Source organism: Oppia nitens, unplaced genomic scaffold (genome assembly GCF_028296485.1).
Source record: "Oppia nitens isolate AA-2021 unplaced genomic scaffold, nextdenovo-longstitch-racon4-pilon3 scaffold18_pilon_pilon_pilon, whole genome shotgun sequence".
NCBI lineage: Eukaryota > Metazoa > Arthropoda > Arachnida > Sarcoptiformes > Oppiidae > Oppia > Oppia nitens.
Genome location: NW_026533197.1, coordinates 671,370 through 683,849, shown reverse-complemented (window position 1 = coordinate 683,849; position 12,480 = coordinate 671,370). Strand labels below are relative to the sequence as shown.

The 12,480-nt window shown below is 22.1% G+C and overlaps 2 protein-coding genes across 2 annotated transcripts; both read right to left on the bottom strand.

Annotated features, from left to right (window-relative positions):
• Window positions 1–685, bottom strand: LOC128965975 (mediator of RNA polymerase II transcription subunit 22-like). The gene is made up of 2 exons (XM_054312769.1): window positions 547–685; window positions 1–473 (listed from the first exon to the last, which is right to left on the bottom strand). Exon 2 carries the CDS (start codon window positions 406–408, stop codon window positions 1–3), a length of 408 nt encoding a protein of 135 aa, XP_054168744.1. The 5' UTR covers window positions 409–473; window positions 547–685.
• A 5,069-nt stretch (window positions 686–5,754) lies between these two features.
• LOC128965974 (coiled-coil-helix-coiled-coil-helix domain-containing protein 2-like) lies at window positions 5,755–6,593 on the bottom strand. Its single transcript, XM_054312768.1, has 2 exons — window positions 6,397–6,593; window positions 5,755–6,334 (listed from the first exon to the last, which is right to left on the bottom strand). The coding sequence occupies exon 2, from the start codon at window positions 6,330–6,332 to the stop codon at window positions 5,886–5,888; it is 447 nt and encodes a 148-aa protein (XP_054168743.1). The 5' UTR covers window positions 6,333–6,334; window positions 6,397–6,593; the 3' UTR covers window positions 5,755–5,885.
• Window positions 6,594–12,480: the final 5,887 nt, after the last annotated feature.

The following is a 12,480-nucleotide window of genomic DNA, read 5'->3' as shown; positions in this document are numbered from 1 at the left end:
TCATTTAATTAAAGAGTTATAGTACTCGTCCTCTAATTCATACAATTCATTGGCGATTTCATCCCTAAGATTAATGAGTTTGTGGTCAATATCGGCCACATTTATCATATTGTCGGCCACTTTCTTGGATATACTGTCATTGATAAGCGGAAAGTCATTTATTATAAGAAACTGTTTGATATCCCAAATCARTTTCAGCATTGATTCCGCCGCCCGACACATGTTTGCCGCCCGACAACACATCTCATAACTGGTGGCCTGAGTTTCACTGCCGCTGACTGGAGTGTCGGCATCGGTGCGAACCATCTGCAAGATCTTCGTGTAGTTCTCTACTATTGAGTTAATGTCATCTTTCAATCTCTTTTGGTATGACTTGAGTTGTGCCTCTTGWGCCAGATTTTGAGTCATCGCTGTCCACTCAAGTACTTCTKGTTACTCAACGGCAAACACTTGATCCCTATTATCGGCCAAATCTGTAATCAGACAATAAAAATGAATTCATTTACTACTTAATAGTCATAACAATCAATAAATATATTTATAAACCTCTTAGAGATAATTGCAGTGATGTTTGGGATGTGATGTGTGAGTGATGTCAACAAWCATTTGATTGTCAAGTGTTGGACACAATGTGTCAAACAATTCATTCAATGATAACAACAATAAAAATGTGAATATCGTTGAGTCAATTGATAAGCCAATAGATAGCGCTATCAGTATTGCAATACATTTAACAAATTATTATTTAAATAAATGTTTAATTAAATGAATTATCARAAAATAKATTAATTTAAATCAATTCAAATCAGTTTCAATTTCATTAAATAATTARTGTATGATATTATTAATTAATAAAAAACTATTATATTAAATGATAGATATTTAAATATATTGAATTTAGTTTTCTATATAACTATTGTATCTAATTTTGTTGTGATTTTTAAAATTCAATTTTAGTTTAATTGRATATAAATTATACAAATAGTTATCAAATGATTATACGATTACTAAGTTATTAATCATAACTTTTCTTATAAACAATTCTTTTTAAAAATTAGAAAAATTATTGTTAATTATTATTATTATTATTATTATTATTATTAAAAATATTTTATATTATTTGATAGAAAAAATTAAATAATTAATATAAAGTAGATAATCATTTTAAGTCATTAAAGTAGATAATTAATAGTAACTAATTCAATGAAATATAAAAATATATTTATATTTGCATTTTAAATATTTTATATTATTTAAATTTATTAAAAATTATATATTAATTTATTGATATTAAATTTAAACTTAAAAAACGTAAATAATTAATATAAAGTAGATAATCATTTTTTTAATTACTTATCTTATAATACATTACATAAGAAAAATGTAATTCAACTAACAGATATTTTAGATAATATTTGATAATATTTGATATATATTTATTTGTTATATGTGTTTATGTGACTAAAACTTTTGCTATAATTATTGGTTTTCAATCAATCGATATATCTAATTATTTTGTTATATTTATATATAAGTTATATGTGAAATAAATCATGAAAATATTATATATTATATTTTTTAATTTTACATTTATATTTATATATTCACGAATATATATAATAATTTATAATAATTTATAARAAGTTAAATATTTTTTTAATGTTATTATTATTGTTAATAGTTATTTTTAACATTTTTATAGAATTTATTAAATAAGTTTTATGTATATTATATGCTAATTACTCTTAAAAAAATTAAGCCAAACTAAATTATTGTCGATTACATATTAWACTATATTATTATATTAATAAAATAATTTATTAATTATCGGTAAATATTTAAAATGTTCTATAATTTTATTTTAATTTATAGCTTTTATAACAAAAATTCWATGCTAACCAATGAATTGTTATAACTATAAAAATGTTAAATAATAATATAATCATTCAATTAATTCTTTAAAGTATTATAAATTTAAGAAAATTTATTGAAAATGTTTGAATTTAACAAAATATAAAACAAATGGAAACAGTTTTTTTTATTAATATTGTTTAATATTATTTATTTTTATTATGTCTTTGAGCATCAAAAGACATACCGGTGACTATAAAACATGAAATCTATGGCTTAGTATTAGTTTTATTAAAACATTTTATTATTTGTTATAAAATTACATTAACTTGACCTGTTTAAATAGCATCAATTTTACTCTTTATTGATTGCTTATTAATTATTTTTAATATCTTACACAATTTGTGATATAATTTTATTTTATTAAGMCAAAATAATACACACATTATTATTGTGTTGCATTGAGTTGTATTGAGTTGTATTGATTTATGTAGATATTTGATTTATAGTTTTGAAATATTTTTATTTACCAAATTAAATGAAAGAAAAAATATCGGATAACAAAAATATTTCCTTAAGTTATAGAAAATAATATAAAATAAAAGTTTTAATTTAAAATAACGCTAATTACAAAATCTATTAGTTTATAGTAATAGGAAAATCTGTAGTTGTGTTAAAAAGTTAAAGAAAAATAAAATATAAACGAAAATTAATTGCAATTAATTTTATAAAATAAAATTAATGATATTTGAGTTAATTAAATGTCTTTTTTAGGTAAAATTTTAATTCTTTAACAAAATTAAGTATTAGTGAAAATAAAAGTAAAAATATGTTTGAAGTTAATGTAAGAAGTTATTTGTCGACAAATAGATTATATTTGACTTCAAAATCACAATATTTTTATAACTATTGTTTGACATCCCATCAAACAATAAAACAAAATTCATGTTTCTTTACTAAAAAATATATTTATAAGATATATTTTATGTCAGATTAATAACTAAATCTAATATTATAGAATTAGACTCAGATTGTGAAACTAAATTGTAGTGCAAATAATTAAAAATAAAGTCAAATATATTTTTCATTCATTCATATATTTATTTATATTTATATTTTTATTAATTTATTGATAAGTTTAAGAAGAGTTTAAAGTTTATCGACTGATAACAGTGTTATCGGTTTGCAACCAAATATTAATAACTAAATAAAAATCTAATATAATATACAAAATAAAAATAACAGCAAATGTTTAGTTGAATATAGAGTAGTCAATAAAAAATGGGTTAATTATAAGCCCTCTCCTCGTCATAACCTAGAGATTAATCACATTCCTTGTGAGACAAATACAGAGAATATGTTTTTAACAAAACTTTTTTATTTTATAAATAAAAATATCATAAATATAATGTTATAACAGTATATAAATAATCATTTATTTAAATCTAATCTATAAAATGTAAATAATATAAATTATTGTATTATATATATAWATATATACTGTACTAAATATATAATGTGTATTCATCTGATACTCGTCATTAATAATTTGCAAAAAAAATAACAATTTCTTTTAATTAAATTATCAATTGCTTATTATTTTTTACACTATAGTTAGTAATGTTATTTTAATATTGTTATTTTTAAGTAGATTTTTAAAAAATAAACATTGTCAAATATTATTTACAGCAATGTAAAAATAAATCCAACTTATAGTAAAATAACTTATAAATAAATTAAAAGTTAAAATTAAAAAATAACAWCATAATATTAAATATATTTTAAAGAAAAATTAAAATACATGTTTATATAATCCTATATGAGATAAATGTTTGCTGTTTCTTGATTACTAATAGCAAAAAATAGTGATTATAAATATAAAACAAATTGTTTTGTTTTAAAATCTATGTATTTTAAACCGTTAAACAAATGCCGATAACATGTAAACTCTATTATTAGTTTAGTTAAGCGATTAGGCATTAGTTAATAATTAATGGATGACTTCTCAAATAATTTTATTTTTTTGAATATATGATTAGATAACAGTCAGGATTTATCGGTAAATATGTTTAACTTATTTTAATGATTATTAACATTATTTTATTGTTGTTTTTTGCAATCACTGATTGCTTACAAAAGAAAAATGTTGTGGCTTTTGGCTATACATATCGATAATTAATTTATGAGTTCATTAAAATTGTATATAAAAATCACTAATTATTAAATTTTTAATTTTGACCATTAAATGAGTAATATTTTATATGAGATACTAAATCGTGATATTTGATTACTGTGTACATTGTATTCATATTATTCATATTAAAACTTTTATACTAATTTTTTATTACTATTGAATATTAAATATCTTTTCAGATAATTTTAATTAATAATATATATATATATATATATATATATAGAAAAATAAAATTTATATTTAATTCACAGAAAATTGTATATTATGATAGTTTTAAAAAAACTGTTTAATATATAAATGATTGGTCACAATATTTCAATGATGATAACTTTAAAATTTTATGCTATTTTGTTTGTTTTCTTATTATTTGAAAATAATACAAAATAAGACATTGTGAAAATGTTTTGTAACATTACATTTAAAATTATTAAATATAAAATATTAGCGGTAAGATACTCTTTTTTATAAACTTGCAGTTTATTTGAACTATTATAAAATTAAAAAATATTTTTTATTTGATTAAAAGGTTTGTTAACAAAAAATGATAATAATAGTCATAATTATATTGATTGTTGTGTTTTATAAGCAAACATCACGACTACTGTGTTGTGAGAAATCAATTAATTCATTGCATCCCATAGTATGCTATCTATAGTTAAAATCTATATTTTATGCTAATCTTATAGCGATTGGTAAATGTATAGTAAATATAATTGTATTGAGAGTATTGAGGGTATCGATGGTTGGAATGTTTGGCTTTAAATATATCAACAAAAAACAAGAAATATTTGATCGATTAATATCTGAATCAATTAGAAGACATCAATCAAATGGCATATTATTGGCAAATGAGACAAAAATCTAATTATGTAATGATTAAGTCGATAACAAACAATGGATTAATTGTAGACTCAAATTATCATTATTACTACCAGTATATCAAGTATTTCTAATTTTATAATTTTTTATTTACTATTATTATATTCTAACATTTTGTTATAATATTTTCTCTAATTTTTTAAACACTAAAAATAATATCATTAATTTATATATATATATATATRTATATTATGTCTATATACTGTACTTTTTGTAGTACACAACAGGTATAATCAGGTTTATAGGGTTCAATCAGATCAATATCTTTATAACCAATATTGCGGTTCTTTAAAAATAGTTCATTATTTATATACAGTATTGTAAATAACAAAATAAAAATCAAATATATTAGAAATTTAGGACTCAATTAAATATCTTATGCTATAAAACAAAATAAAAATTTATTATATATTTAATTGGAATCGAATTATTGCATATAAATAACATTATTAAAACATCAAATCAATAATCAATTATTTAGTATAACTTAATCACTGTATTATTTCATGTATTGAACCCTATTTATTGTTGAATAGTAGTACTTGTAGTTTGCCATAAATGGGTCCATAAGTACTAAATATTGTTGGATAACATTAGTTACAGTAATCTTTACTTTCAAGACAATCATATTAATAAATATTTATCAAAATTAATCTCTAATTATTGTAAGTTTTGTAAATTTAATAAAATAAAAGATTAACTCAAACAATATTAACTGTAATCATATTTATATAATAATTCAATATAACACAAATAGTTTTTAAAAACAATCTTTTAATAACTCAAATAATCACTAAATACTAACAATTGATAACAATTGTAAACTACCGTAAATGTTGACAATATATTTAATTAACATATTTTATAATAATATTATTATTACTCTATAATCTTCTATTGAATTAGTAGATCAATAGGCAATTGTTGTGATAACCATAACTGCAATGTCTATGATATGGTCTCAAAGCCTGATCTGAGGATTGGTTTGTCGGCACTGTTTGAGAGCCTCATTGAATCCCTCGCAAAGAGTGAGGTCATAGCTTTGGGTGCAATCGAGGAACTGCTTTAACTCGAACTGACAGGCATTTGGCTGACCAGTTGGCTCTTGATATTGATTGTCATATTGCTGTTGTTGTGGTGCCGGTTGCGGAGCATCAGAGCCACCACCAAATCCACCGGTAAGTGCGTGACCAATGGTGTGTCCAACAGCTGAACCWATGGCAACACCACCAGCAGTGGCAGCCATTTGTCCCAAAAGGCCCGGACCTTGAGGTGCTGGTGAAGCTACAGCTGTTGGCTGTTGCGGTACGGGTGCCGGTGCTCTCTGTTGGACAGGAGGTGCCGCTCGTGATGGCTGAGGAGCAGAACGACGAGTTGGTGACGGAGATGATCGACCTCTTCGTGCCATTACTTAATAYGGACAACAATYACAACTAATTTAATGATAATTAMTWTAATTATGATATGCTTACCGTTAATATATCACTGCAATAGTATTCAAGTGATTAAAACAAATGACTTTAAAGACRATCAATGGTTAAGACTTGACTACAGATCTGATGCAACACTTGTTTGCTATAAAATGGAGAACAATGTCTGAAACAAATGTTTTTTTTGTTGACATAAAACACTAATTCATTGCCATTATGTCTACAATAGTCGTACAGTAAGTATACAAAAGCGCATTCTATGGGACAACAATTGCATAACATTTATATGACTTTTCATTCATTGAACTACCGATACATCACATCATGTGATGACAAATACAGACAAAAACTATTTAAAGTAAGAAAAGGTTTTAATTTATAATATATTTCAATATTTCTATTATTATATTATATATTGTTTTGTTTTCAATTATATAAAATTATAATTAAATTAATGTTTTATATATTTTTATTTATTAAATATTATTATTAATTAACAGATATTTGTAATTTATTTCTTTTTTTATGTAAATGAAAAATGAAACTAATTTAATATAAATATTTAAAGTCATTTTATGAATCTCAAGAAAAAACTATTACTAAATATATAAAAATAACCATAACTTTCATCACACATAAACTGATGATTGAATGTGATAATGAAATACTGTATATTTTCTCATAACTTATTATAAACAATACATTTTAAAAATATTTTAATAATATATATATAATTAATTGAATATTTATTTAAACTGTTGTTTTTCATAGAATTTTTTACAATTTATTATTTATGACATTATTTTTAAAAGTATTTCACATATTCTAGACTTTTGTGATCAGAAAACTATTTCACATTATTTTAAAAATACATTATATGAAGTAAATTATTACTATATAATGTCAAATATATTATTTTTTTATTATTTTCGTTTATTGTATTAATTTAATTAATTTTTTTGTGTAAATTTTTGTCAAATCATACTGTATTTGGTAAAAATATAAATATTGTAGGTTTAGGGCGATTCCCAATTATTTGACAACTATTTATCACTTTATGTATCAGTTGATTGTTTTCAAAATTATTAATTCAAATATTATATATTATTATTTTTTAAATTTTTCGATAACCAATAAAGCAGTTTTTAAGAAATATTTGAATTTGAATTTATAATAAATTTCTTGTATTATATAAATAATTATATTTTCATTTATAAAAATAAAATAAAAAGTTTTATTCGAATAAGTTTTTATAACTATTTATTATTTTTGTTTTAAAGTTAAGATGTTTAAAAAAATCTAATTTTCATCAATAGATGTAACTCTGTGTACGAGAGAGAGAGAGAGAGAGAGAGAGAGAGAGAGAGAGAGAGATAATAAATGATGTGTTAGTTTGAAATAATAAAAACCAATATTTCATTTAATTTTCTCTTTTAAAATGAATATACTATAAATAATTATATATTTTTGAACTTTATATATGATTTAATAAAAGACTATTAAATTTAACTAAAAATATAAAACTTTAAATATAATCAAAATAGTTTGTCTCTTAAGAATAAATTTAAATAAAAATATCATTTGTTATAGTTTTTTATTAAGAAATAATAATTTTATAAAAATATTTATTAAAATTTATTGAATAATATTATGAAATTATAATGTTATATATTTATAAAATATTTAAAAATTTAAATATATATATATATATATTTTAAAGAAAAAATATTTTCTATAAACATACTTCTATTTTAAATAATAAACTTAATAATAAAATAAGTTTACAAATCATATTGAAAATATAAATAAATAAAATTTTTACATTAATATACAAAATATAATACTTACTAATCTTTAAAATTATTTTTACTTTACTAAAATTTTATGTTTATTTTCCTAGTTTACAGCATATACCGGTATATATATCATAAGTATATATATATATAAATTAATATTAAATATGTTGTGTAATTTATAACATATTAAATTGATATTTTAAATAATAAGAAATTTAATTGTTTAAACATAATTATTAAGTGAATAGTATCTTAAATCTGAATATTCAATAACAAGAAATTTATTATAAAGTTGACAAAAATAAATTATGATGTATTTATATTTTAAATAATTGTTTTTTAAATAACATCAAAACTTAAACTTGTTTTATTTTTATATTTTATGTTTTTAGTTATATATTATTAGATATAGGCATTTTGTACAAATCAACAACAATTTGTAACAATATATATATATATATATATATAAGATTTTACAATTTCTCATACCCTAAAAGAGAAAAGTAATTTATTATTCACTAATTTTATTACAAAAATTACTATATAATAGTTATTATTGCTTTTATAATATATTAGGAACAATAATTTCAATTGTAATAAAAAATCTATGAATTTAATAATAGTTTTTGAGTGATTATTTTATTATTATTAAACTATTTTTTATTTAGTAATTTAGTAATAAACATTTTTAAAATAAAATTTAACATCATGTAAACTACATCAATATTTTATATTATTTTCATCGAATGAATTTTAGTTGAATTATTTTTAGCCAATAATTTTTTTGTATTTTTCAGTAATGAATTTAAGTTTAGGACAAATTATGTTATATTTATAACTAATACATTTTTAATCATTTTTAAAATTACTATAAAATAATGATGAATATACTGTATTAGAAAAAATTATAATTTTTATTTGATATAAGCACTAAATATTAGAAAATTGTTGGACTAAATACGTGTCATATGGGTTTGATGTATTGTTTTATACAACTTGTGTGTGAAAATTATTAAATTTAAATATATTTTTTTKACTAAATAGGAACATTTAAAAATGTATTATTGAATATATTATTGTTCAATATTTGTTTTAATGTTTAAAATTGTTATTAATAATTTACTATTTAAAAAATTTAAAAAATAACATAAACTCTAACTTGAGATAAAAATATTTTATTCAAAATTTGTTTAAAATGCTGATCAGTATTGATATTTCTAAACTAAACCGATGCCAATCATCGACCTAACTATAAGATAAAGTACTTCAAAAACCAGTTGAAAACCAATATTTGAATCTTTTTAATATACTCTGTAATATAATGACATTTTGCATTACAATTATTGCTCATATTATCGATATTATTGATCTTTCAATGTATTGGTTTACAGACTTAAAAAAAGCATTTCATGTGTTGATTACTGTTTGATCTTTTGATAAGTTTTTTGTGCAATGCATGTATCGCACGAAATACCTGTCCTTCAATTATTGTTAACTATTTTAAATGATCTTATATTATATATTGATGAATGTGATGCCACACCATATAAAACATGAAACATTAAATTACATATTTTATAGACAGGTTATGCACACAACATACACTTTATATACAGTATATATATATGAAAAACCCAACCTAACCAGGTTTTTGCGAGAGAAAACATTTTTAATATTATAAATAATGCTTTTTTGCACAAAACCAGTAGTTCTCTGGCTTATGGCACTGGCATTACTGGTGTGGCTCTTGCATTGGTAGTGATCATCATCAGCAACATTGGTGAAAATCATTAGGCGATGGCAGGTAAACCAGAAGCTGTAGTACTAGCAGAAGCACAGGTAGATTAAAGATAGAGGGCAATGGGCACCTTAAATGTGTAGTAATCATCATCAGAGCAGCAGGTTTTCCACTGTAGTCACGAATCTCATGGCTAAACATTAGATTTAAATTAACAAAACGTCTAAACTTTTCTTATGTTTTGAAGAATCGCTTTAACTCTCAATCCATCTCTTAATGTTTGACTACTATTATAACTAATACACTGTTTATATAAACAATGTCTCCTATTTTTACTTTGAGTTAAATAGTATTATTATTATTATTTTGTTATTATTAAAGTTATTAATATTAGTTATTAATAATAATTATTCACATAACTTCTTAATTGTTTTCAATATATGTATTATAGATATTATACTAAATGTAAAGCATATATTGTAAAATACATGCAATGAAATAGCATATCTCTAAAATTAATTTCCCACAACTTTTAGTTATAATAATTATTGAGAGTGAATAAGTAAAAGAAAAGGCATATAAAAGGTTTATATAAAAAATTGTTATAAATAGTAAACGTTTTATAGCGCGAGGAAGTCGTTTATAATGACTTTTCGAGAGACGATTTTGTCGATAATTTTTTTGTTACATAACTATAAATGTGATGAACAGTAAAGATATTTGTTTGGTTGCAAATGTAACAAATGTTTTTTGAAAGCCTGCTGTGAGACAGTGATAGCACTAATAGGCACTCAACAAACCAGAGATAGACAGACAACTAAAATAATCCATAGAGTGCTACCAAATTCAAAATAAACTGATCCACATATCATAATTGAAACAACAAGCAAACCTTATTTATGCACCCTTAGTGACTTTATTATAATAGTATAGCACAGGTAGATAGTTTATCTAATGGTTCCCTACTTACACTTTAGTTATACTATAAGTTATATATTATGACTTATAAATCAACAGTATATATCATATCTAAGACGTGCCTTATTTTCTAAGAGCAAAACAAAGTCTAATAAATTTTTCTCAGATTTTAAGTGAATGAGAAAACAAAATCAATTCATTTAGTCAGCTCTCATACCTGTGCCTATCGTTCAGTCAATTACTGTCTCAATATCAGTGCCTCTCTTCTCACACATTGATGTCCCTCAGAGTCCAATCATAAGGCACTGTATGCCTCTCCAAGAATTTCCTTCCTGTTTCCCACCAAAACAACGTTTGCCTCAATTTAATTGCAAATTATTTTTCTCTACTATTCTTTACTCTATATTATAATATAACTTAAATATTAAGTTATTTTGAAAGCAGTTTTATGGGTTAGGTATCAGTTATTATAATCAATGCAAACGAATCGGAAAGAATTATTTAACATTTGCTTTAATCGATTATAATTACAACTAAAATGTATTTTTAAATAATAACAACATTGAAAAAAGATAGATATTATAAAAAATGATAAACAGATAGCTCGAGTTAGAAAGAAAGACAGAGAGATAGACAGACAGACAGAGAGAGAAAGAAAGAGAGAGAGAGAGATTATTTGTAAAGTGACATTATTGAGGCGTTTTAAAAGATAAAATAACGTGTGAAAGTACTGTCGATAATGAGACGCTTTTTATAGTAATATAAAATTTTATTAATACTTATAAATGTATTTTAGTGTTAAATATAAAAAAATTTAAATCGGAAATTTAATGATAAGTCTAGTCATTGATAATAACAAAAATATTATATTATTATTTTAAAAGTGTTTGAAAAAAGTTAGTCACAAAAGCAAAAAAAAAACATTTGAAAGATAGTCACCAAATCAGATGCCTTTACTCTTATAGCGTGAATAGAGATTAAAGCAGAGAAAAATTTGGGTAATTATTTTCAACAAAAAAACGATAAGACGATGGCATAAATGGTTAGCTCATAGAGAGAAAGAGATGACTGCAAATGATGACGAGTTGGCACGCAATGAGCCATTTGGACACAACCGACCCATCATTGGATATTTGCTTCACTATTATCCCAATTATACAAAAACCTAAACTTTTAAAAAAATGATTTAACTTATTTGTGTTACTCTAGTTATGGTTTGGCTCTTTAGTTAAGATTTACTCTTTTTTCTTTACTGTTAAGATTGAGTGTTGTGTGTAATAAATATAAAAATCAGAAAAATAATCTATTTTCACAAAAAATAATGTTAATGATAGACAATAATAAGACATGCAATGCACGGCATTTCACTGGTGTGGCGAGCTATGAGTGGTCACTATTTCATTAATATTGTATATGTTATGAGATAGACATGAAAAACAAGACATATTTCAAACTATTATATATATAAACGTATTATTCTATTAGAACCGTCAGTATTACCACCAAAAATAGACTAATCTTTTTATTTTATTGTATTATAGAATCCATTATTACGGATCATTTTAAACAAAATTGTGATCATTTAAAGTAAAGCGATTTATTGTAAATTATCTATTTTTTTACAAACAACACTCTCTTTGAATTGTAAAGTCATTCAAAAAATTTATTATAAAA